The sequence below is a fragment of the Amphiprion ocellaris genome, chromosome 9 (genome assembly GCF_022539595.1).
Source record: "Amphiprion ocellaris isolate individual 3 ecotype Okinawa chromosome 9, ASM2253959v1, whole genome shotgun sequence".
In the NCBI taxonomy this organism is placed as follows: domain Eukaryota; kingdom Metazoa; phylum Chordata; class Actinopteri; family Pomacentridae; genus Amphiprion; species Amphiprion ocellaris.
Window position 1 is genome coordinate 17352818 of NC_072774.1, and position 26541 is coordinate 17379358.

Consider the following 26541-nt stretch of genomic DNA (forward strand, 5'->3'; position numbering starts at 1 on the left):
TTAGAAAATGTGACAAAAAAAATACCTGCATCCGGTAAATGAGGGCGAGACAGAGAGTCCTCGGCTCTCAGTCAGTCTGACCAATCACTGCTCTCCGGCTCCGCCCTTATTGTCGTCAATGGCTCCAAAAATCCAAGATGTCAACCAGGAAGAGGCTTCATTTTCTCAGTGCAGAAACCAATGGGTGACGTCACGGATGCTACGTCCATCTTTATATACAGTCTATGGTTTGACTCCATACTTGCTGATGGCCACTTCCAGTCTCTGAAAATGAAAAAACTGACCTTTTTTGGTTTCTGTCTCTTATTGATTTAATTTTTTTGTTATTCTAAATATAAAATGAAAATCAAAGCATTTTTAAAATTTGTTACACCCCTTTTTGATCATAAAAAGAAAAAAAAGCCTTGTATTTCAATTTTATTTTTTGTATTTTAAAACGAAAATCGAAAAATCATTCGTTTTTTTGTTTTTCAATACCCGTTTCAGAACGGAAAATCCAATTGCCAAAATATACACGGACCATACTGGAACCATACATAGTCACAGACCCTCTTAGGATAAATTACAAACAGCAACACTCTGGTTTGAGATCAGAATAAATGTAAACTTTATTTATTTTTAGTATTTCATCAAGCTGGCAAGCAGTTATTCATTTCAATTTAGAATGATGAGAATGGACAGCTCAATTGCTAGTACTGTGCACTTAGCTTTGGATCAGCATAAAAGCAAAATTAACCAAATTAAGAACTTTATTAAAGCTCATTCAGGAGACACAAGATGCATTGCAGGCTTTGCATGTAGATAAAAAGCTGCATCAGTCTGTTTCACGTCTTCTTGGTTTCCTGTTGAAAACAGAAGAAAAACAATAAAATAGTGAATGAATGTGCATGCATGTGCCAACACACACTGACATGCACATATATAGTGGGTTCTACTCTTTACATGGCCTCACTATATCTGTCTTCTCTTAAAATAAGCGTAAGAAGTCCACTGACCTAAGGCTTTCAAATCTGATTAATATTATTATAAATGTGCTCTCAGCTGGTGTTCCAGCTTTTCTGGAGGTTTGCTTGCTTCAGGCTTCGACTTTGTCTTTTTTTTTTTTTTTTTTTTTATTAATGGGTGGAACTGCGGGTAGCGTGATGACGTCATGCTCGGATATCAGGTTGATTGGAGGATTGTTTTGGTTTCTCACATGATGTAAGGTCCAGCAGTTTGTCAGAAGTTGGAATAGTTGAACTTTGATTGCAGCGATGTGGCAGGTAAAGTCTCTCTCTTTGCTTTCTGAAGACCTGAGATGGTCCGGTCGGAGATTTCGTGTGGAGGGACGTCAGGAGCATCTGTCGGGAGTGAAGGAATCGCGGAGGATCGTTTCTGGATACAACGGCTTCTCTGGACGCTTTCCTGCATTGTGCATGAATGTTGGAGCGAGTGGAAGTTGAGGAGGGAGTAATTACACTTTGGTCTTCCCAGAGAAGAGCCTTAGTTGTAGCTGGGATCAGATGAGGAGTGCTGATTTGGCCGGAGAACGGAGAGAGGAATTCTGATTGGAGTCGTTTCTTTGGGACAAGCAACGTGGTTCCTAGCATTTCTGGAGCAACGGTGATCTCCTTGTCTCCGGGGCCTCGTTGATCTGGAGCCGGGCTGAATGTTTCCTCATGCAGGGTTGAAGCGATTCGTGGTAAGTCATAGTTTTCTAAAACTTTCACACTGGCTGCATGGCTGAACTATGCTGTATGTTGCTTTGTGCACGACAAGGGAGAACGAACAAGTGGGAAGAGCAGAGTGGTATGTACTGTATTGATGAATGACAGGAAGGGGAGTGATGGAGGTGTGGTCCTGCTCCTGAACCTCAGCTGAAGATTTTATCTCCATTTGAGTTATAGTTAGAAAAAGAAAAACACTTACTTGCATTTCTAGAAGACCTGGTTCCTCCACACGGGCTTCATTGCAGGTATGGTTGCAGTTGTATCTGCAATATAATAAAAATGACAAAAGATCTGGAAAAGGATGCTTCCTATATGAAATTGCTACAATGTACATGGGTAAGTGAGTGGGTAGCCAGGTATGCACAAATACAGCTGAGAATGTAGAGCACTGAGAACGCACTGTAGAAACAGAAACAAACAAATACCATAATTCTATAGTGTGTAAGGTCATGATAAATACTAATGTCTGCCGGAAATACTAACAAAACCTGTTCAAACATCCATTAGGTTGGCATCACAAGGGTAGAAGTACAATTACTAAAAATTACATTTGTGCATAGGAAATAAACATTTGTGCTTCAACCATTTTTGAGAAATTAAATAATACAATTTTAAGCCCATGACTTGTATTTCAGTGTCCTATTAATAAATTATTTATTCAAGAAGCTTATTACCACCATGTAATTGAATGGATGGTTTCATGATTTAAAAAAAAAATGTAATTCACTGACTTATATAAACCTTTTAAATTGCAAACATTTTGGTGGGTTGTATTGACATAATAATGTCAGTTACTACTACAACTTAATATTGTGTGTAATCTAAACTCAAAATTCTGCATTAGTTGATATAAAGCTAAACTCAAGCCAAGGCAACTTTATGAAATTGGCTTGATAACTTAATGCCCTTATTAAGTACATATCTCTACATGGCATTATAGAGGAAAAGTTAAGTCCCTTAAATCTATGTAGTTTTTGCTTTAACACAATTTTGTTAGAATTTTATTAGTCTTAACTCAAAGAGACTGCTACAAACTGTTGTGTTTAAATACTTTTTCATTATTTTATTGAGCTTTGTAAAAGCAACATTGCTGCTTCATGAATTCTCATAGTGTAAGCATTGTGCTCATTAAAATAATGCAAAAACATATACAAACACAAACAAATGAATCACTACATTGTCATTTGGATGTCAGTGGGCTGCTGAATCAAATACTCAAAAATTTCAATGATTCATCCATCAAAAGCTGTGACAGTTTTTTTTTTTCTTGTACGAACAAAACATTTCTCTTAATAGCCTGATCAAATGGGAGGCCAAAGAGGAACCAACTAGTGCAACTTTATCCTGTCCACTTACATGGTTAGTCACATGATATCTGGATTTTCAGATGAGTCTGAAAAGCTAGCTCATGAAAAGAAAAGATGATGGAGGTCCAAGCTGGTCATCTTTTGAATCAACACTTTTTCTGGATGTTTGCATGAATACTTTTGTGAAAAGAGTATGAATAAATCTGTGTGCTCTCACAGGTTGCCAGCTAAATGCATTAGTGTGTCTAGAGATATAAGTACAAGAATAACAAGCGAGAGAGAGAGGGATGGGGGGCTCTTGTACATCAAGAGAGAACAGAGGACAGGAGCAAGGAACAGGCAATGTCAAAGGGAAGGCAGGACCCTCCAGAGAACAGCACAGGCAGTCTAGGTGGGATCTTAACAGTGGATCTGAGGCATGTTTAAACACGGATCCAGCATTTCCCTACTGGTGACAAAAATTCTGGAGGAAATCCTCGAGATAATAGACAAGTTGTAAATAAATAAATAAATAAATAAATAAATAAAGCTACGTACTGCAGCGATAAAGGCGATTCACTCGAAGAATGTCAGTTGCGCTCATGGTGGTGGCTCTCCCGATGGCTACATTCTCATTCGGAATGGGAACAATGGTTGGCTGCCGGTTTCTAGAGAAGGCAAACCTGTGATGCAAACAAACAGAAGTCATGAGAAGTTCGATCTTCATTTTCATTCAGTAAATCTTTGAATGTCCATGAGCACATAAAAGCACTGTTTTAAGACAGACATGAAAAAAGACGGACTGTCTTTTGACTATTTTTTGAATATATATAACTATGCTGTTACAGCTTTTTCAATGAATGGACAGAGACGTTACCTTCCATAGTGCATGACAGAGTTGTAGTCATAGGGGGTGCCAAGGTTCCTCGTATTGATTCTCCTGAAGTTAAACTCCATTCCTGTGGGGGAGTCACACAACTCAATCAAATTCTGTCTCTGTTGAATCAGTGGCTAAGTCAAGTGGCTAAAAAGTTCAGTAAATAAAAAGGTGGATGATATCTGCAGATTGTTGTTTAGTTTTAATGTGCACAACCGTCTTGTACACAGTTGCTGTATAAATGCTGTAAGTCATGTCATGGTTTTATTTATCAATGTGTGCTCTACTTATTTCACCTGTGTCAGTGATAATGGCCAGTTAGATTAACTCTATTACCCAGCTTTGGTTATTTATATTTTTTGCAAAAGCATGATTAAAGCTCTATCTATATTCTGCATAGTAAGAACTTTTCCAAAATACTTGGTGAAGTATGTGTAATGTGGTCCACCTTGAATGACATTCTGCAGTAGGATCCTAACGTGCTGGTCCCTGTCGGATCGGGTCTGTTCATGGTTGAAGCCCAGGGCATGGAGCAGCTCATGCTGGATGATCTGTCGGAAAATGCAGCCCTGTCGTCTCAGTGATACTGTCTGTCCACCACCGCGACGCCCCACAAAAGAGAAGCACCTGAAAAAGAGCAGCAAGTAAAAATACCTGGCAGTAAGTCTCAGCAGCAGCTTGATGTCTGCCAGCTGAGCAGCCAGTGCTCTGTGTGGGGGTCTTACCCTGTGCTGGACTGGATGTCCACAAAGTCTCTCTGTCCATTCAGGGGCGTGAAGCGGATGCAGGTGGTCTCTGCAAATGACCTCAGACCTCGGATGATTTCGTCTCTTTCTCTTCGTGCTTGACAACAAATAAACAAACAACTAAATAAAAACAACTAAAAAACACAATTGGAATTTTATAATTCATTCTGCCATCATGTTGAAAGGAGACTTTTAGCAGCAAAACTCTACCATTGCTACTACTGCTATTACATCTCTTACTAAGGTCATGTCTAGGCCCACTGTTTCCACTAGTCTTCACTATCATAAATTACCACAATTTGTCATACATTGCTGCCTTTGAGTAAATGTTTCAAATGCATGATAATGTGACTTGCCCTATTCCTTATCCTTTTGTTTTTGTTTGGTAGATCTCAGGTTTAGATCATAAAAGTTAAAGACACATTGTTGTCTGTGGTAAACCTTTGCAGTTCACAGTAGTGTTCACATTGAAGTAGAAAACATAATTTACAGGTAACTGCAGTTAGAGTTAATGTTGATTACAGTGGCAACAATCAATTATCTTTGCAGCACTGTAAAAATACATAGAAATACTGTGACCACACCTGAAAATATTGTACTGCAATTTTACAGAAGCACTTATTACAGTGTGGGAAGCGGCTGTGATGAAAAACACCTTCAGCCAGGTAAAAACATTCTGACATATGAGCTTAAATGTGTGACTGACAGATAAGCTTTGTTGAATGAATGTGCTTCTTCAGTGCAAAACTTTCAGACTGAAAATTGTATTTACTGACAGAGAGCCAAAATCACAGCCATGTTTAGACTTACAGTACTGGTTGGAGATGCGGTAAGGTACATAGACGTTTCCATCTGTGGCTTTAGGCCACAGGCACCCTTGAGCCCGACCAGTGCAGGGATCAGCGTTTTGCAGACCCGTTGGCACTGCTATGTCTCCGAATATCACCAGAGGGTCGTCAGCGTTCTTTCCTGCAAAATGTCATGAGCAAAATGTCTTTACTCCTTAATGTCCTGAATACAAGAGCTCTGTTTTTAAGGTTAAATATGTGTGTCTTGTTCTCCACCACATTTACTGCTGGCATGATAATTTCACCAAAGGGAATGGATAAAGCAGATGCATTGGAGATGAACGTACCAACATTAACATTGGCCTTGTCTAACAGCGTGGAGATGCTGAATTCATCATCTTCAAAGGTGTTTCCTGTGGAATACACACTGTTTTAGGGTGGTCAAGGACATATTAAAATTGGGCAGCGTTTTAGTGTATGAAAAAACAAGGTAAGATAGGATAAGAAAATTCACATATTTCAACAACACAAAGACAAGTCAAGTGCTAAGAAGAATAAATATGGATGACTTGAATAAATAACGTTTTAAAAAGTAGAAAAATTACTAAAGAAAATAGAATGTTGACATCAAAAAGCTAAATATAATATTAACATTCCAGTACCTCCACTACTGTATTATTTGTTGAAATATTCACACAAAACAGTCACTCAATAAATAATTATAGCTGTGGGCACAATAAAAAAAACTATATAATCAAAGTTGACATCACAGTGAATTCCAGCATTGCATATTGTGCGGAAATATAAAAAGTAGTCTTACCTAAGTTTTCATCACTCTTTTCAGTCTGAAATTGGCCTGTCTAAAATTAAAGAAATTAAGGCATAAAATATAGCATTTGCTCGTCTATGAATTAAAATTTAAGATGTAATACAATCTAAAAGCACAACTATACACTACTAAAAAAAATGACAGGGCTACTGAAGGAGAAAAAGTTCCCCTGATAGTTCAGACCTTAATAAATTAATCTTTAACTGATAATCATGTTTTCACTGCATTCCAATCGAAAATTACATATTTGTTGAATTAGACAAAGATGAAGTGTCTGTCCATATTAATGGAGAGCATCGGCAGGTGTTACCTGTAAAGTGAAAGTGTGGACAGAGCAGAGGAGCACACTGAGCACAACAGTCTGGAGGATCATGGTTAGTTCTTGGATGTCAGCAGCAGGTAAAGAAAGCATCTGCAGAAACACGAGTGCTCAAGTTTATATAGGAGGGAAAGCCAACTGACTTTCATCCTAATATGGCATACTGCTCAGAAAGACTTACTGACTCAACTGGGAGTGACAGTTATTGCCCAAAATGAACTATGGCTTCAGTATACTGAAATGCATTTCAATGGCTGTGGTTGCCAACTTTATTCTGTTATTTTTCAGCATTCGTGACCATATTTTTCCTTTAGCAGTTGTCAATGTAAAATATATCAGTGTTTTGCAATTGAATGTAAGGTTGAAATTGTATGCCAGTACCGTATTTACCGTATTATGATGAAATTAAATATTTATTCTTTTTATTCATTTTGCTAAAAACAAAGGAAAACTGCATGGCATATTCTGCAAACAATTTACTTTTTTATACTGATAAAAAAAAGATGAAGACCCTACATTTTTATTCTGTTTCACATCATAGCTTAGACGAAACCTTATTTTGTGTATCTGTAATACCTCTGCAAACTGAAGAGAACATTGCAGTATGTCTTTGGTTTACACAACTTTCGAAAAGCAGAAGCGGTGACAAGAGGAAGAAGAAAGACAGATTGCATGTCCAGCTTTGCAGCAAGCTTTTCCTTTAAACTATCGATGTTAGAATTATGGGTGTGTTAATGGGTAACAAATCATTTATCAATTATAAGCCATTAAGACAAATATTTTTCAGATGGCAGATTGGGGTCATGCCTTTAGTGGTGCTTCTCCTTCCCCAACATGATACTTGCTTTGTCATTTCTACCAGATCTTTAGTTGTCTTAAGAATAATAATACAAAAATAACCAGATTTCAATCTATTTCACAGTTTGCATATTTACTCAACCTCTGTGTGGTTAAAATCAGAGGTGCAGAGTTGCAAAAGCCTATTTTGTGTGTGAAGTACTTCTCTAAACTGTGGGCACAGTTTCTGCATGCATTGTGTTTACACAGTCTGTCAAAGTTGTGTAAAAAAAAAAAAGGAACACTGAAGTTAAAAGATATGAATTAACACAGGTTCTTGTTTGCACCAGTATTGTGCTATTGAACTATTATATTTGTTTTTAAAGCATTTTAATATCATCTGAGACTGACCTGATAAAAAACACAAATGTGCAGACTTGTCCTGGCAGCCAGGGTACTAAAATCCTTTACTTCAGTAAATATAGCAATATCACCCAGTATTACTCTGTTACAAGAAAATGTTTTGTTGTAATTAATTTTAGTTTCTTGCATTGCTACTAGTGCTTTTAATATATCTACTGTCATGCATGTATGGAAGAGTAAATACCTTAATAATCACCCCTTTTTAACAAAATAAAACTGAAACTTTGCAAACATTTTGCTCAATGGACTCTACTGGTGAAAACAGTGTGGAGAGATTTAATAACTTTGTCGTCATACAGACAATGAAAAGGCAACAACTTACTGTTTTCCTATGTGCTTACTGTTAGGACTAAAGCAAGGGACTGTTGATGCTGTGCCTTTTGTATCCAAAAATTATGTACATCATTTGAACGGAGAGACACTGTGTTTTCAAATTATGTACAACACCAGTCAAAAATGTGGACGCACCTTTTAATTCAATGTTGTTTTATTTAAATTTAATTATTTTCTACATTGTAGATTAATACTGAAGACATCAAAACTATGAAAGAACACATGGAATTATGTAGTAAACAAAAAACTATTAAACAATACAGAATATGTTTTATATTTTAGATTATTCAAAGTAGGCCCTTTTTGCTTAGATGACAGCTTTGCACACTCTTGGCATTGTCTCCATGAGTTTCATCAGGTGATCTTCTGGAATGGTTTTCCAACAATCTTGAAGGAGTTCCCAGAGATGCTGAGCACTTGCTGGCTGCTTTTCCTTCACTCTGCCGTCCATCTCATGCCAAACCATCTGAACTGAGTTTGGGTCAGGTGACTGTGGAGACCAGGTCATCTGACACAGCACTCCATCACTCTCCTTCTTGGTCAAATAGCAAATAGCCAAACAATTCTCTTCTTCTTCTTGTTGTTGTTCCTCCTCAATAGTGGCTTCTTAGCAGCAGTTCCACCATAAAGGCCTGATTGGTTCAGTCTCCTCTGAACAGATGATGTAGAGATGTGTCTACTACTAGAACGCTGTGTGGCATTTATCTGAGCTCTAATCTGAGGTGCTGCTAACTTGTGATTTCTGAGGCTGGTGATTTGGATGAACTTATCCTCAGCAGCAGAGGTGACTCTTGGTCTTCCTTTCCTGTGAAGGTCCTCATGTGAGCCAGTTTCAGCGCTTGATGGTTTTTGCGACTGCACTTGAGGATACATTCAAAGTTCTAGAAATTTTCTGGATCGACTGACCTTCAGTACTTAAAGTAATGATGGACTGAAGTTGAAATACGTTGTAATTCTAGAAACATCTTTTAAAAGAAAAGTAAATACCTTGTGATCTTCCTAAATGTATTAAATAATTATGAAATGATAATGTTGATGATCATTATAATTTTAATGACAAATACGCAAAAGCAACCACTTAAATATTGCAGTTATAGCAATTCATGTCTCTGTCCAGGACTCATAGGTTAACATTTTGAAGCAGTCCTCTGCTGACAGTGCAGCAGTTCTGCAGCGTGACCCAATCTACTGTAACAACTTCATTGCAAGACAGCGTCCCGACAATGTCAAAACAGAGGTAGTGTGGTTTTGTCTTGGGACATGACTACTGATGTGAGAAGTAGCGAAAATTTGTTTCTGAAGGCTATTGCATACTATGGTTTGTGAAAAACATGTATGTTGTATTGTTGGACGTGAAGTTCTACAGTGTCACATTTACAACCAGACCTCATTATAAGATAAGGATTTTTAAAAGACATTTCCAGTCCCCTTTCTTCTAGTTCTTTTCTAATTTTCTATAATATAAAAGAAATCAAAAATGTGGGACTGTTTTTCTGGCAGCACAGATGGCAACATCCATGTGTTCAACACTTTGTTCGAAATTGAAATGTCTCTATAACAGCTCCATGAACTGTAATTAAATTTGGTTCATCTCAGGATTGATGACAATAACAGGTGCCATAGTGAGGTCATGATTTTGAGCATCTACCAGATAGACTGGCACTATATATTGTATAAAAGTCCACTGACAATAATATTTGCCTGACTTTTCAATTCAGTGCCACCATGTGGTTGACATTCAGGTTTTTTTTTTAGCAGAATATCACACCATCCTCAGGCCAACAATTTTAATTTGTCCCAGATGCTGTTTAATGATCAAATAAAATATACAGAAGTGAATACAGCTTTGTAGAATTTCACTTTAAAGTGAAATAAGTCAAAATTTGACTTAATTCAATTTCAATTTTATTTATATAGCACAGATTCACAGCATGTCCCCTCACAACGCTTAGCATAACTAGAGAAGCACTCAGAGAGCGCCGTACTCCGCCAAGGCTGTTCAGTTGACGTATCATTTCCGATGGAGGAAATCTTTAATAAAAAATGACCTTGCGCTGAGCACAAGCATGTGTTATGCATGTGCATGTTATGTATGAATCCCAAATTGCGTGTAAATTACTCTTATAAAAGTCTGTTGATCAGTTCACTTTTGCCAAGCCTTTGTTTTGCTATTGTTAAAATAAGCGTTCCTTCCATGCTTTTATTTTGAAGACGTATTTTTAATGTTGCGGGCTTTTATTTTGTCACCAAAATCCAGCAATCCACATTTGTCTTTGAATTAACTATGATCGACAGTGGGAAATTAACGAAAAAATAACTAGAATAGAAAGGGGAGAAAGTCAGACAGAACCAGGCTTAGGGAAGGTGACCATCTGCCTCGACCAGTTGGGTGAGAGTGGGGATGAGGGGGGTGGAGATAGCAGGAGGTGAGACCAGCAACTCTAGATCAGAGATGTCTGGAGAGAGAACAAGCACAGGACCTCAGGGGAAACACAGAATTAGTGAATGTAATCACTGGTATCCTGTGTGCTCAGGAGAATTTAGTCTGTCAGCACAAATAAAGGTGGACACAAAGTATTGAAAAAACTGAAAGATTTGAGTGCTGACTTTAGTTACATTTCTACTATGGGGCCAGTTTGAGCATAGCAGTTACGTTGGCATTTAGCTAGAGCACCACATGTGAATGAGAAGACCTCACAGAGAACTTGGGAGGCTGTACATTCTTGGTGTTGTTAACTGTCACAGCATGCCAAAGAAATCTTTATGCCTTCCCTTTAGAGTCAGTTTGCATCATGTATCGTATTGGATGTATTTCTGTATTCTTATCTTTCTATATTCTATCTTGACTTTTTGGAGGTTTGCTCATATGACCATTTTAAGTTGGTTGTAACATTTTTTTTAACTGCAAACATTTGTTGTAAATGATTTGTTTTGTATGCCACTTGTTCATGATGAGGTGTACATTTTTGAGCTTTTCATCAACTATGCAATCAGCAACCAAAAAAAATGGTCATATGAGGCTACCTGTTTTTCTTGTTTTTATTCAAAATAAAAGAGTAAAAGGTAGAGAACCGAATCAGCAGACTAAAAGAAAACAGCTTAATAGTGTCATTGGCTGCATTAGGCCCCAAGTATTCAGCATAGATGACAGTGAAACAATTTACTGACACTACACAAGTCATCCAGAGGAGTGCGCTGGTGTGACGTTACAGTGAAGAGAAACTAAAAAGACAACCTTGTAGTGATTCAGCAGTAGCTGTCACCGGTTTCAAGGTGCACATGAGACAATGCAAAGTATCATCTGCTTTAAGATCCTAATGGCCTGTTATTATTCTGTCACTATCTATAACTCATAATGGTTAATAAACTTCCTGCACAATCCTTTGAAAAATCGAGAGACTCACAGCAGAGCCCTGAAACACACACAAAACAGTATTTTCTTTGTGTTTTAAGTGTGCAGAACATAGTTTCTTAAGCTTTGATTTCGCTTCTTAAATTACACATTTCGTCTCTTATCTGTATTACATTGCAGAATTGATTTACTTGGTTTTAAAAATGTGATTTGTATCTCAATATGCACGTTCATCTCCACTGTACTTTTACACTAAATGCTATGATCTACTTTATGTCTGAGTGTACTGCTTATACGTATTTTCCATTGAGCTTTGTTCGAACTACATCGTTATCGAATAAACCGTACAGCACAGTATATATTTTACTGTCCAACATGCACACTACCAATAAACCAAACCACCGTGGTGCATCATTATAGTTTAGTGTCGGGTATCTTGCAGCATGCTCTAAATGTGGCTTCCTGTTCAGCAACTGTTTCACCCTCTGGTTTCCTCCTACAGGACATGAGTGAAGTTCACATTACTTTCTATTTGTGTTGTAAAAGACCACTAAAGAAAGTATTACAATTAATGTTCTAGGGATGGTGACTTTCTCTGCCAAATTCCACAGATAGCATTTTAATAATTGTTGAAATACATGAATAAAAAAATAAATAAAAATGTAAAAATCAAGCTCATAGAGTTGTTGCAGAGGAAAAGCCAGACAATCACAATAGTAAGTATGGTATATTATGTAGGAACGATAAACAAATGAATAATTTTTTAAAGAATGACCTTAAGATGACCCTAGAGGAAAAATCAGGGAACTGTCAATGTCATTAGAATGAATTCTCTGAAGACCACTTTTGTAATCGCTGTTTTTGTGTTCTCCACTGATACCTTCATCCTAACTAAGAAACTGTAATTACCAAATAAAGTGAACTATGCTAGTTGCGTATTACCACCATTTGAGAATCCCCAGCAATGCCAATGGAATACTTTAGCTCTGCTCTTACTCTTTAATCTGACTGCTGTGTTACGTTAGATATGATTTCAGAACAATACACTGTAATTGATGCAGTTTCCTGTTCTGTGGTTTGGCTTGTGCAGCCGTCCACTGGATGGAAAAACAAACGGGTGAGTATGTTGAAGTGGAATCTGAAAGTTTATTCTTGGTAGATGTTACAGCAGTACAAGTACAATCTTTGCCATTGTGGTTTTACTGTAATGGAAATCAATGCATGTGTGCTGAATGAAAGCCAGAGTTGACACAGCAAGTGTCTAATAAGGTATTTATTTGTACTATACCTGGTACGGATCATCAGCATTGTCGAATGTGATTTAAACATGCTGTGGCTTCATATTTTATCAGTGAGGTTAATTTTTTGATACTTTAGCAGATGTGGCTTTGTGCTTTCTGGTTGGAGTGAAAATGAAATTGCCTGAGGGCAGAGTGCTCAGAGCGCTGCAGCCTCATTGCTAATTTTAGCTGTTAGTGTGGTTTTTCACACGTTGACACATTCTATGCATTTGATCAGGACCAACTGAGGCAAACGAGCACGTACTCAAGGGTTTCGGCTGTTCTTTGTCGCACAAGTTGTCTTCACACTGACAGATTGGCGTGTTTTTATTGTTCTTTTTTCACTTTAGAAAGATGTGCACTTAGTTTCCAAAATCAGTCTTTGCATTTCAGTGCAATTTCCAAATTGCATGCTATTATTTTGACTTTGACCACAAAACTGAATTAGGGAATTCTGTTAACTTCCTGACTTCAATTAAGATCAGGCAATATGTATTAAATCCTGGATGCATTGTGTAGTTAATTTTCTTAAATAATTTTTTTTAATCAATTGAAAAGTTGTTAATTAGCTATCTAGGCACACGAGTGTCTGTTTCTGGCTAATTCAGTGAATTAGATACCTGGCTAAGCAACATATTAGATTATATTCATCATGCAAAACAATCAAATGCAACCCAAAAAATATCCCGAATAAAAATGACAAAAGTGGCTGCTCTCTGAAATATAGTATTCATCAACATAATATAATTTCTCTACCACATTCTTCCTTTTTAGCACAGATGTGCTGTATGTTTGTGTCTGCATCATTAGCAGAGAGCATAATTGAACATACTGCTTGGACTTATACAAGCTGTCTTGGCTAACACAGAGGCTAACAGCATGGACACGGTGTCATATTGTAAACTTTTAATTTGCTGTGCCACTAAAGCAGTTACACCACATGATGAAACATCCAAAGACCATAAAATCGTAACATAATCTTCGTTTCTCAATTCACTTAATACAGAGCAAAGATGAGGTTTGTCTTAAAAAAATTTGGAACATATAGACTGGTGCGCCCAACTTCTTTCATCCTGTGTGAGTAGAGCCAGCTCAGTCAAAATGTCTACCTGCAAGAGAATATAGAAAACAGAACAGAAAAAAGGGCATCAGAGCGCATCTACTATGTAAAATTACCTGCATGTGTCTTTTTACAGTTCAAAGAAGACCAAAGAAAATCTACTCGGTTACAATAATGACAATTTTAAAGACTGATCATGACAGTACCTCCTCTGACTCTGATCGTGATGAAATGTCCCATCGCTTCTTCTCCATTGTCACATTTAGCCATGCACTGATATCGACCGTCGTCTTCTGGCCTCAGATTGAGAATCTCTGTCACTACCTGCCTGTGTCTTATGTTGCCTTCATCCACCGTCTCGTTCACTGCAGTGAAGTACTTCCTGGGGTCAGTCAGCTCAGTACTTTTTTTACTGTACTGTGGTGATGTGTTATGCCACACAACATGCAGCAGACCACACTTCTCGTAGTCATAATATGCCTCACAAGATAATTGGACTGAGGAGCCCCTTTGAGGAGTGAAGGTCTTCTGTGGGTAAAGAACATCTACGGCAACTAGAAGTTTAAGAAAACATGAAGAAAAGAGAGAAAATAATAGTTATTAGGCAGTTCGTGCCTTGCTTTAGTCATTTCTTTATTAATGGCTTCAAGACATTTTGGAAAGTACACATAATCAGTTTCTTTCCAAGATTTAAATGAGAAGATCGATACCAATGTCATATCTGCTGGTAAATGCACATCTACAGTCAGCACTTAGTTAGAAAAACTACAAGCATTGAACACCAGCATGTCCAAAGGTAACAAAACCCATCTGCTGGCAAAACTAGAGGTTACTAATTAACTTTTATAGCCAGACTGCTTAATATGCACAAAAACCAAAGAGTAAAAATTACAAGTGGTGGCTTTCTTGGGAAATTTGTGCTAGATTTTTTTTTTCTATTCCAGGGCCAAAAAGTCTTGTCAGTGTTAGGTTGCAGTCTGTCTCTACCCCACATAGAAAACTAAGGCTTATTGAGTATAGACATAATAGCAGATTAAATTATTAAGCAAAATGTCAAATCCGTTGTTATCAGACAAATTGTAATAATTCTTCTGTTTTCCTTGATTCCACACACATTAGCTGTAAAATGAAAACTGAAAATCGTCTAAGATACATAATTTCTGACAATGGAACTGTTTCTGCTGCACTCCATTGGAGAGCCTTATTTGTCAATTGAAATTTATCTGTACAGTGTTTTCCAACTGGAATCTGGTTTCTGTTAACTTCCCACACAATTTGGACTCCACTGAGTAAACAAGGGCTTAGCACAGAACACGTGTTTGATAACCACTCCTCTTACTGGCATGTAATCAAACCTGTTACCACTCCCTTTTCCTTCTTCGGGAGTTTTATTATTGTTGTCTTGAAGTGAAGTGCAATGGCGCTGCAGCTGTACAAGGAGAGACTCTGCTGTTCTATCTGTCTGGATCTACCGAAGGATCCAGTGACTATTCCCTGTGGGCACAGCTACTGCGTGAGCTGTATCAAAAGCCGCTGGGACAAGGAGGGTCAAGATGAAATCTACAGCTGCCCTCACTGCAAACAGACCTTCGCACCAAGGCCTGTCCTGGTGAAAAGCGCCATGTTTGCTGATTTTGTGGAAGCGCTGAAGGAAGGAAGTCTTGAAGCTGCTCCAGCTGATCACTGCTGTTCCAAACTTGGAGATGTGGGATGTGATTTTTGCACTGGAAGCAAGCTGAAAGCCCTCAAGTCCTGTCTGGTGTGTCAGGTTTCCTACTGTGAGCTCCACCTACAGCCTCACTACAAATCCGCAGCATTTGAAAAGCACAAGCTGGTTGAACCCTTGGAAAATCTGCAGGAGAAATTTTGCTCCATTCATGACGAGGTGATGAAGATTTTCTGTCGCAGTGATCAGCAGACCATCTGCATTTTGTGCTCCATGGATGCACACAAAGACCACGACTTAGTCTCAACTTCAGCAGAGAGAAACAAGAAACAGATGGAACTCAGGGTGAGTCGGGAGAAAATCCAGATGAGAATCCAACAAAAAGAGAAAGATGTGAAGGTGCTTCGGCAGGAGATGGAGACTATCAGTCACTCTGCTGATAAGGCAGTGAAGGACAGTGAAAAGGTCCTCGCTGAGTTAATCTGTTTCATTGAGAAAAGAAGCTCTGCTTTGAAGGAGCAGATTAGATCCAAACAGAAAGCTGAAATTAGTCGGGTCAGAAAGCTCAAGGAGAAGCTGGAGCAGGAGATAACTGAGCTGCAGGTGAAGGACGCTGAACTGGAGCAACTCTCACACACTGACGACCACATCCAGTTTGTCCATAAATACCTTGTACTGTCACATCTAAGTGAATCTACAGACTCACTATTCTTAAATATCCAACCTTTGACATACTTCGATGATGTGACAGTGACTCTGTCAGAGACTCGAGATCGGCTACAGGACATCCTCAATGAGGACTGGCTAAAAATCTCACAAAAAGTGATCGAGGTCGATGTTTTACTGCCACATCCCGAACCTGAAACTAGAGAGGAATTCTTACAATATTCTCGTCAAATCACACTGGATCCCAACACTGTAAACGCACAACTCTCACTGTCTGTGGGAAACAGGAAAGCAACAGTGATGAGAGAAAAGCAGTTGTACTCCAGCCACCCAGACAGATTCACTGACTGGCTTCAGGTCCTCAGTAGACAGAGTCTGACTGGACGTTGTTACTGGGAGGTGCAGAGAAGCAGTGGGGGAGTTTCAGTAGCCGTCACGTACCACGATATAAGCAGAACAGGGAACGAAAGCGGATTTGGAAACAACGACAAATCTTGGGCATTAGGATGTTTCGACCTGAGTTATTATTTCAGACATAATAATATGAGAACTGTACTCTCAGGCCCTCAATCCTCCAAGATAGGAGTGTTCTTGGATCACAAGGCAGGAACTCTGTCTTTCTACAGCATCTCTGACACCATGACTCTCCTTCACAAAGTCCACACCACTTTTACTCAGCCACTGTATGCTGGAATCTTGATTTACTGGGCTGGAGACTCTGCTGAGTTATGTGAGCTCAAGTAGACGACACCTATTAAAAGGGTAAATGGGTCAGATTCTGATTTTAAAGGAGGTCTTTCTTCTGCACTGCATTCTTTGCTATGAACTTTAGAGTCACCTGTCAGCTTAACAACAAGGGCTGGACTTCTTCCTCCTTTAAGACTGTTGATGCACTTTAAGTTATGGCAACTTTTTCTTTTTTTTCTGTACTAACAGGAAGCTTGTGTCACTTTTTATTGTCAAGATGATTTTCACCAGAAGTCAGTGACATCTGATTGTTGCCTTTTACGGTGTTCTTCTGTTTCATGCTCATTTTGATTTCTGTCGCTTCTTAAATCCATTTAAAATATAATAGGTAACTGTAAATGTATGTATGTCAACATTTTGATGGAAATAGTGAAATAATATGCTGGTAAACTGCGGCCTTTGTCAAAAAATGTTTCATGGGGTTTGTAAAAATGTCCTGAACTCAAAGACCTCTTTCATTTTACAGTATTTGGCAGGAACTGTGCACAGCAGAAATATAATGCAGCAAAGTCACACTATCAAATAAGTTAGTAAGGATTTTTATAAATACAGTGGTAGAAAAAAGTTTTCGGACACCCTTAAGATTTGACATAATCTCAAATATTATTATAAAATATTTGTGGAAAAATCTTTTTTGTTTTTCAAAAGGTGTGGCTGCTTTAGACAGACACAAACAAATACAAATGATTTTTTTGTTTATTGTTTACAAGAAAAACTAACAAAACTAAATTCTACCAAAATGACCCTATACTCAAAAGTTATTTTTTAATGGAACCAATCAATTTGTGAGTGAGTTTAAATATCTTGGCGTAATGCTGGATTCAAATTTCAATTTTAAGTCACACATCAAAAACCTTGTAAAAAGTATAAAGTATAATCTGATAAACTTTTGGCACATTAGAGGCTGTCTGTCTGTGGATGCTGCAAAGACCTTCATGCACGCTATGATCCTGTCCCACATGTCGTATTGTATCACATGTTGGGGACAAGCTGGGCAGACAGTCATCAAACCGCTGGAGCCTCTTTACAAACAGACTGAAAATCCTGGACAAAAAATAAATGCAATACCACCATTGCAGGATTTTAGATAAGCATCATCTTCTGAGCTTTGAAAGTTTTAAATTATATTCAAATATGTGTCTTGTTTTTAAAATTTTAAATGGTTTGGCCCCTCCTCCGCTGCGCCAGTTCGTTCAGTATCGCTCGGCACAATCTATGAAATCCACGAGAATATCTTCCACCACTGACTGTTCAATACCTTTTCGACGTGCCTCCTTTGGACAGTCAGCTTTTTCTGTAAAAGCTACAACTCAGTGGAACACCCTGCCTGACGACATTAAGAACTGTACTTCTATCAGTAGTTTTAAAAGCAAACTGAAAAACTTGCTTAAGAACACTCAGAACTGCAACCATTAATGTCTTTTTAATTGGTATTTGTGTGTGACTGTGTGTACATGTGTGCTTTTAGGAGTGTGTGTATGTATAATGTTTTGTTTCACTGTGTCATGTACTTTTTTGTAACATTTTAATGTTTTGATGTTTTTATTGTGACCTGCCAAGGGACTTGCAGATGGAAATTAGCTTAAAGCTAACTCTGGTGCAATACATCAAATGGAAACATTTATGTTTAATATTGTACATGATCCCTTTTTAAATAAACTGATAATAATAATAATAATAATAATCATTTTAAGTTTTCAATGGCTTTTTTCCGATTTGTTTAGTATTATGGCTGTGATTGTACTAAAAGAAACTGCACTTGAACAGTTAGCTAAGAGTGATTCTTCATGCATTAGTTCATAAATGTATGGGTTGTGAGAAAACTTTTTTCCACCACTTTATGTCTAACTCAGACTCTGATTTCTCTTCAACAACAAACCCATTTAAAGTATACTTAGCAAGTATATTGTGTAATTATGACTGAGATATCATTTGTATATTTTCTAATAAGAAACTGTCTTTTTTCAGAAAAAATGAGATTATCTTGTATTAACAAAATAAAGTGCGCAGAAGCTCACATATCAGAAATTGTTTACTCACATATGTCCTGAGCAGATATTAGAAACAAAGTCATCATCAGCAGCGCTGTAGCTCCAGTAAGACGAGGCATTCTGTAGCACCGTGAGGAGACACTTAAGATGAACACGAGGACCACCGCACAACTAAACAAATGAGGACTGAGCTACACATTTCAAGTTTGCTCACATGTATGCACAGCGCTGTGTACGCTGTGTGAGTGTGTCTGCTGAATGTGTGGGTGGAGGATATGCAGCTCTGCTGGGTTACACAGTCGTGTCCCTCTGGCCACCACAAACTGCCTAAAGATCTGAACTGCTACCGTTGTTTTGGGCTGCATCAACAAGTATAACATATTCATAGCATAGAAACACTTTTAAGTTGCCTTGAATGCAGCTTTATGTTTAATTGATAATTTTTTGTTGCGATTTAAACACTTTTTACTACATTTACTGTATCTCTGTGGTTGCTATTTAGATTTTTAAAAAATGAAAAAAAAATACACCGTTTTATACGGAGTTAAACTGTCACATTCAGAATGGCTTTTTTTTTTTTTTTTGTAGTACCAATGTTCCAATTTAATTCATCGCTTCCTTTCTAGATAAAATATGTCAGGTTAAGAGGACATAGCTGTGACTATGATGATGCCACACTTTAACAAAAGTTAGAAGATTAAAGATACCATAGCCAGAAATATGTAGATGAAGCCTGACATGTTGAATCTCTCACTTAAAGCAAAAATGCTCAGACCTTCATGCAGTAAAGTTGCATTAGTTCATTTTCTTACACACATAACTGGACATCAGAACAAATTTAATAAATACACAACACTAACCCAGCAAAAAAAATAAATAAATAAAATCTTTGTTTTCAGATGCTATAAATCGGCCTGAGAATTACATTTCTGCCCTCTAATGTCCAATATTCACAGACTTGTCCTGATTGACTTGGCTGGTTTTAATAAATGGCTGAATAAGTATAGCAGTGTTCTTGTGAACTGCAAAGGAACAGCAAAGCCACAAGTCACACCTTTCTGCTAAATGGGTAGAATGCAAGATAAGTCAGGAAGGGAGGGTCTTCAGTGAAGTGAGTAGTCCCTTTAAAAAACAACATTCGCCAAGTCCTGACAAAAATATCTAGATGGTTTCTTTCCCTTGCCAGTTGTTTCTGGAACCAGCAGTAGCCCTTTAAAGGGAGGAATCTCTAACTCTAAATAACAGACCCTTATCCTAGCAGACATTTTGGTGTTATGAAGGAAAATCCTGAGTGAAAGTAATTTCATTAACAGGCCACTTTGGAGGAACAACCTTTTTCAGGGGATGGGGAGGACGTCACTGATTGGTAAAACTTAGAGAGGGCAATGCTGATTGGTTAAATTACTTTTTTTTCTCCAGTCATTTCTTCTCTAAAGTCGCCATCACAAATGTAAACTTCACCGGATTGGTATGACATAGCAAACCCTACATTATTCTATTTTCAATGTTAATTCTATTCAATTCAGTTTTATTTAGATAGCGCAGATTCATAACATATGTCATCTCACAGTGCTTAGCGTTGTAAGGTACAGACCTTACAAAGTTACATCCGGTAACTCCTATATGTCATTGTTTTGATGCACTTAGATTTGATGTCACAGTAAAAGGGACAATTACAGGTCACTTTATGTAAATGTGCACCACCACCTCATGCCTGCCCCGAGTTCCTGCAGCTGAAAATACATTTCCACCAATCTACTCTGCATCACCCTCACTATACTTGATATGCTCATCTACACACTGTTTACATCTTACTACCAGCGATATATATAGTATATTTAGCTACTTCTTCTGTCCCTCTCTACATATGAGTGATATGAGCTGGGTTCTGCTCAAGGTTTCTTCCTGTTTAAAGGGAGCTTTTTCTTGCCACTGCTGCCTTAGGGTTCATTCATATGGGTTCTGTAAAGTGTCTTGAGAGAATCTGATTTGAAATTGATGCTATTTAAATAAAATTGAAGTTGAAAGCCACCTAAAGGAGCACTGTTTTTCTCATGAGAGAGTTACTCAACACTGAATGTTTATTACAGACTGGCAGTCAAGTGTTTACTGCAGCAGAAAGGCGACTGTGCTCATTGTTATGTTAATGTCCTCTAAAAACTCTTGTTTCTGTTTTCTTTGTTTTATTGACTGTACCTTTTAATTTTTTATCAGAATTGATAATTCTGATATAAAATAATTCCAATTTTTATTTAATTGTATTTTTATCTGTGGTTTGGTGACACAACTGTCATTGTGAAATTGGTAGCCATAGAGACCAGTCAGTGATGTGTTCATATGCACACACCCACATGATAAAGGCAGCTGATGGGTAGTACAGTACAGGTCATTTTGTACATTTTGTTGGACAACGCAGTGCCATCTCTTCTAGTTAGTTTAACAGAGCTGCAGTGAGAAGAATGGAAACAGAGCAATATGTCAATGTATCTGCTGATTCCGGGAGAAATCCTTCAGAGGGGAGAGAAAACACCCAATCAGAAACAGGTCAGAACATTGTTTTTTTGAGCTTTTACATGTATATTCTCTATATGCTCTCACTTGCCAGTTTAAAAGGTTTGCCTAAAGTGAACATTCAGTCTAATACACCAGTCTGTGGTATTTCGTCAGTGAAGTTTAGAATGTTGTGAGGTGTTAAAGTATCTGACAAGTTTGTAGAAGTTTCGGAGAGAGGTGTTTCTGTTATTTAACTGATATAAATACAAAATAATTGAAGCACTTTTCTTTAAAATGCAATACAATTTAACCGCACCACAAACAACAACCCCTAAAATGACTATTTCTCACCTGTTAACATCAAATCTTCATCAAAGTGGGATTTATTTGAAGATTGCTGCATTAGATTGCATTAGTTTTAGGTGACTGTACCCAATAAACTGGCAACTGTGTTTACATAGACTGACTTTAAGCTACCGCAAAATCACTGTGTATAATGTTTAGTGAACTGTTCTTCACATGTGAATACACCTAAAGGAAAGCTATTGTGCTGTCAGTTTTTTTTAATGTATTTTTTAAGATATAATGCTATTAAGGAGGAGCACATCTAACCTATCTTTGAATCTTCTTAAGAAGTGTCATGCAATGTAGAGTCCTTTAGTCACCTTTTTTTTAAAGTCATCATTGTGCCTGTTCCGATGTTTATCAGATGTGTCACAATTTGGTCACAGCTTCTCCATTTAACTGATGGTACCTATATTTGGTAATAATCACTGTTGTTGATGTGTGTGTGTGGCCAGCAGGAAGGTCAAAAGTCTACAAGTTGGTTGGAGTCAGCTTCGGCCTGCTGTGCATCATACAATCAGCTCTCAATGTTGCTCTTCGCCTGGAAACCAGTAAGTACCAACCCCCACATTCAACATCACACAGCAAAATAAAAGTACACCGACTGAGTAAAATTCCAGAATTTATGAACCCATTGGACAAGCTTACTGGAAATATTTCTCCGCTACTTTGTAAATGATGCCTTTACACCTCATTGTGTTCCATATTTAACTTAAATGAATGAATGAATATGTATGCTAGCTAGCTGTAAAATATTTGTCATCAGTGACAGTAGATCAGCCTTTTGACCTCCTTTTTTCTACAGAAGTTTTGTGAAACCTGCCTGTGACATCTTTCAAAATGTTTCAAAACAGCAGCCTCCTATTGATACGAATACAAAGGAAAATCAAGAATGGCTGTTTTTCCTGACTTCTAAATAATAGTTGTGTAAAGTTCTGACCTGAAAAGAGGAACATCTCTGTTTTTTTTCCTTCCTAGCTGCGTTAAGCAACAATTCCGATGACATTTTCTCTAGCAATGTCACCCTGATCTCATCGGCTGACATCAGCACCCTGCCTCTGGAGAATGACCGACTGGTAAACAACATCTCAGTTGCCAGAAACCCTGACCTGATCAGCGTTAATGAGATGTTAAATGTCCAGCTTCAGCAGCTTCGAAATGAAAACTCAAGGCTGATGGAGAGGCTTTTGAAATTGGGTAAAGCTTTTTTTCCCCTCTAAATCTTATGTAGTTCAAAATTTTATTCAGCTTTCTTTGCCAGATTCTTACTTTAAAGTGCAAAAAATGTGTACATTTATCATTTCCCGTCCTCCTTTAGCTTCTCCTCTGCATTGTTTTGCCTTCTTTCTGTTTTGTCCTCTGTTGTTCTAAACTGTCCTGTGCTGTTTATGAGCAGAACAGAGATGCCCAGTATGTGACCGTGGATGGACGGCATACATGTCCAGCTGTTACCAGCTTTCCACTGAAAAAAAGAACTGGAATAACGCCAATGATAACTGCATTTCAAAAGGAGCTCATCTGCTGATTATAAATGATGAAATGGAAAAGGTAACTTAGCTGCAGGCATCCAGACTACAGTATTTTTCCAGGATGTTTCTACATTGCATTGCTTCCCTGGCAGAATGGATATACTAGTTGTCTTTTCTGAAATTATCTAATGAACTGAAATATCACTTTATATTAATTCATACCAAATTTCCTCCATTAGGATATCCTTCATTATTTTGGAGTTGTGAATGTGTGGATCGGTTTGAGACGTCAACAAAACGTTTGGACATGGGTGGACAAAAGCTTGCTTGATAATCCGTAAGAATTATTTTTAATTGTGTAATCAAACGATGTATTGTCCAAAGACATGATGATCATGATATAGCAAAACATATGTGTGCAATTTAAAATATGCATCAGCTCAAGAAAATGACTTGTTTGTCAAAGTGGCCAGAACAAATGCAGGGAAAGTGATTGGAGATACTTTTAATTCACTTTACCCTCATTCAACCAGATTCACAGGTCAATAATGTGCTATTATTTAATAAACATCACACTTTGCTGTACTTTGACAATCCAGAAAGTTAAACCCTGCAGCTACAGTACTTATAACTGCAAACTAAAGTTGACAGGTCCTGGACCACTCATCGTTGGCAATACATTGCAGTTAGAAGACGCAAATTCACAGGAACTCAAATCACTGAATTTAAGGTTAAAATTTGCTGTGAATAACAAATGGAGAAGATGATATTGATAAGATGTTTGTATTTTGTTTTGTAGGCAGAGGATTTATCCGCCAGGTAATGAAAGGAGAAACTGTGTCATTACTGTCCTGTATCAAAGCAACTATGTTGACTTGTCCAGTGCTGGATGCAGAGAACCACATTACTGGGTGTGTGAGAAGGAGCAGAATTGATACACCAGCATCAATCAACTTCAATATCTCTCAGAAATGATTTATCATTAAGTTACACATCAAATATGTGAAACTATTGTGTATGTACATAAAATTTAATTCATTGCTGTTTTTAACATGTACTTTATTCAAACTTTTCTTTTGTTGGATACAATCTAATAGGTTCTTTTTTATTACTGTATATTAAACAGAAAATAAAACATGTTGGATTGTGGCCGTTTCATTCAGAAAATCTCTGTGACACTGAGCTGGAACTCAAATTAGTTACCACCAATACATTTGAGTTTTTAACCATCTTTAAAACAAAACAATACAAACAAAAAAACACTTTTCAGAGCATGACATGTTTCTAATTTATTTGAATCTTTGTAAAGAATAACCTGCATAGTAAAACTTGCCTATGTAAAGGTTGAGAGACAGAGAGAGCATCATTACTGAACATTAAAGCATAGTGCATATGTCACAGCTCAGGTCAAGTGCAGACAGTCAACAGGCAGGCAGAAGCAGCTTTAACCAAGATCTTTATTAACGGGGGGAGGAACCGAGGTAGAGAGCGAATGACTGACAGGTTGGAATTAGAGCAGGAGACAAGTGAGGGAGAAGAGGAGGATAAGAGAGACAGAGCAGAAGAGAGACGGATCAGAGAGACAGAGATGGAGCCGAGGGGGAGAGAAGGAGGGAGAGAGAGATTAGATTGTTTTCTTTAGATTTTTTATTCGTCACATATACATAAAGTATGGCAGTGAAATGCAGTGACTGTCCACCAGGCTTTATAAATAACAAAACGTTAAAATAGGTCAAAATCTAAAATACAAAAGAAAACTATAAATAATACAAAAACAATACAAGTAGGTGAAATTCTAATATACAAGAAATACAAACAGGAAATATGGACATATTTATGGTATGTACACAGTGCAAGAGGTAGCAGATGTGCAAAAGTGAGGATGTGCATTCACACAGAGAATGTGCAGTCTGTGAGATGTGCAAGTGCAGTGTTGCAAGAGATGAAGAGAGAACAACAGACAGAAAGGGGGGCCAGGCAGGGACCCTAACAACAATGGTCTTGCAACAGGATAATGACCCAAAACACACAGCTAAAAACACCCAAGAATGGATTGGACTGTTCTGAAGTGGCCTTCTATGAGCCCTGATCTAAATCCTATTAAACATCTGTGGAAGGACCTGAAACTGGAGAAGGAACCCTTCAAACCTAAGACAACTGGAGCAGTCTGCTCATGAGGAGTGAACCAGAATACCTGCTGAGAGGTGCAGAAGTCTCATTGACAGTTACAGAAATGGTTTGATTGCAGTGATTGCCTCAAAAGGTTGTGCAACAAAATATTAAATTAAGGGTACCATCATTTTAGTCCAGGCCTGTTTCATGAATTTATTTTTTAAAATATTTCTGTTGAACCACGGTTCAAAAGCAATGTCTGATTTTCATTGGATATTTTCATAGAATTTTTATTTATTATTGCTTTTGTCATTATTTCTGTGGCCATTGTGGATTTTTCTTTGATTAACTGAGGGTTACCAACAATTTTGTCCACATGTATGTATGTGTATATGCATATATATGTGTGTGTGTGTGTGTGTGTGTGTGTGTGTGTGTGTGTGTGTGTGTGTGTGTGTGTGTGTGTGTGTGTGTGTGTGTGTGTGTGTGTGTGTGTGTGTGTGTGTGTGTGTGTGTGTGTGTAGAACAAATAAGATAATAAGAATGGAATAAAAAATAGAATCAACAAAAAATGTGTATATATATATACATACACATTTATATGTAAAATAGCCTGACAGTGTGGTGTAGAAAGTTAGTGTGTTTCTGTACCACTCTCTTTCCACCAACACAACACATCAGATGTGGCCACATGCAGTGAGTGACAGCAAACACTTCGTGCTGCTGTTTTGTAGCAAAGTCTTCAGTAAAGAAAAATGCGAACAGCTCCTCTTTGTGGGGAGTCTGCAATCTGCAAAATGTATTTTTCACTTAGCTATAAGACAGGTCCATGAGAACGACAATACCGATATTAGAGAATGGTGAATAACAAAGCTTCCATACATGTGGAAATTAGTTATGAAAGTGTTTTGTCTGTCATTAGGAAAATAATAATGTGTGCAAATTAATAAATAGTCCTCCTTTAGGAACAATTTGTTTGGATTAACAAATGGTTACTGGTAAATTAACAGAGAAAAAAATGTGTGTGTATTTTTTCACATTTCTCAAACAAAATTAATAGAATCCAAAGCCGAGATGTACTGCTGAAGCTACACTTAAACACAAAATACAGTTGCGGTACTGAGAATCAGACAGGAATTTGATCCAACATTTAGGAACAAAATAAAAATAATGTAACTATTTTTATTAAGAATACCGTTGAAATTACACCAATCACTCCACCATGATCAGAGAATATCTAACAACGTGCGAGCAAGAATAAAACCTACCTGCT

The 26541-nt window shown here is 37.6% G+C and overlaps 3 protein-coding genes across 3 annotated transcripts; 2 read left to right on the forward strand and 1 right to left on the reverse strand.

Annotated features, from left to right (window-relative positions):
* Positions 1-583: 583 nt before the first annotated feature.
* LOC111569498 (low choriolytic enzyme-like) lies at positions 584-6664 on the reverse strand. Its single transcript, XM_023271651.3, has 10 exons — positions 6546-6664; positions 6227-6266; positions 5754-5819; positions 5429-5587; positions 4598-4715; positions 4321-4499; positions 3873-3954; positions 3554-3678; positions 1909-1972; positions 584-842 (listed from the first exon to the last, which is right to left on the reverse strand). Exons 1-9 carry the CDS (start codon positions 6645-6647, stop codon positions 1917-1919), a joined length of 927 nt encoding a protein of 308 aa, XP_023127419.2. The 5' UTR covers positions 6648-6664; the 3' UTR covers positions 584-842; positions 1909-1916.
* Positions 6665-10986: 4322 nt separating this feature from the next.
* LOC111569544 (E3 ubiquitin/ISG15 ligase TRIM25-like) lies at positions 10987-18559 on the forward strand. Its single transcript, XM_055013713.1, has one exon. It carries the CDS (start codon positions 15197-15199, stop codon positions 16853-16855), a length of 1659 nt encoding a protein of 552 aa, XP_054869688.1. The 5' UTR covers positions 10987-15196; the 3' UTR covers positions 16856-18559.
* Positions 18560-19457: 898 nt separating this feature from the next.
* LOC111569549 (C-type lectin domain family 6 member A-like) lies at positions 19458-24305 on the forward strand. Its single transcript, XM_023271728.3, has 6 exons — positions 19458-21393; positions 22146-22238; positions 22666-22884; positions 23084-23235; positions 23396-23493; positions 23956-24305. The coding sequence occupies exons 1-6, from the start codon at positions 21309-21311 to the stop codon at positions 24089-24091; spliced, it is 783 nt and encodes a 260-aa protein (XP_023127496.2). The 5' UTR covers positions 19458-21308; the 3' UTR covers positions 24092-24305.
* Positions 24306-26541: the final 2236 nt, after the last annotated feature.

What these genes read in the sequence shown, in the direction of transcription:
- LOC111569549 (XM_023271728.3), top strand. Translation starts at nt 21,309, where the DNA reads ATGGAAACAGAGCAATATGTCAATGTATCTGCTGATTCCGGGAGAAAT. An exon ending in TGCTCTTCGCCTGGAAACCA is followed by an intron (nt 22,239 to 22,665) that starts GTAAGTACCAAC and finishes TTTCCTTCCTAG; the next exon opens with CTGCGTTAAGCAACAATTCC. An exon ending in GGAGAGGCTTTTGAAATTGG is followed by an intron (nt 22,885 to 23,083) that starts GTAAAGCTTTTT and finishes GTTTATGAGCAG; the next exon opens with AACAGAGATGCCCAGTATGT.
- LOC111569498 (XM_023271651.3), bottom strand. Translation starts at nt 6,647, where the DNA reads ATGCTTTCTTTACCTGCTGCTGACATCCAAGAACTAACCATGATCCTC. An exon ending in CAAGGCCAATGTTAATGTTG is followed by an intron (nt 5,588 to 5,753) that starts GTACGTTCATCT and finishes GACATTTTGCAG; the next exon opens with GAAAGAACGCTGACGACCCT. An exon ending in ACTGCAGAATGTCATTCAAG is followed by an intron (nt 3,955 to 4,320) that starts GTGGACCACATT and finishes ACTCCCCCACAG; the next exon opens with GAATGGAGTTTAACTTCAGG.
- LOC111569544 (XM_055013713.1), top strand. Translation starts at nt 15,197, where the DNA reads ATGGCGCTGCAGCTGTACAAGGAGAGACTCTGCTGTTCTATCTGTCTG.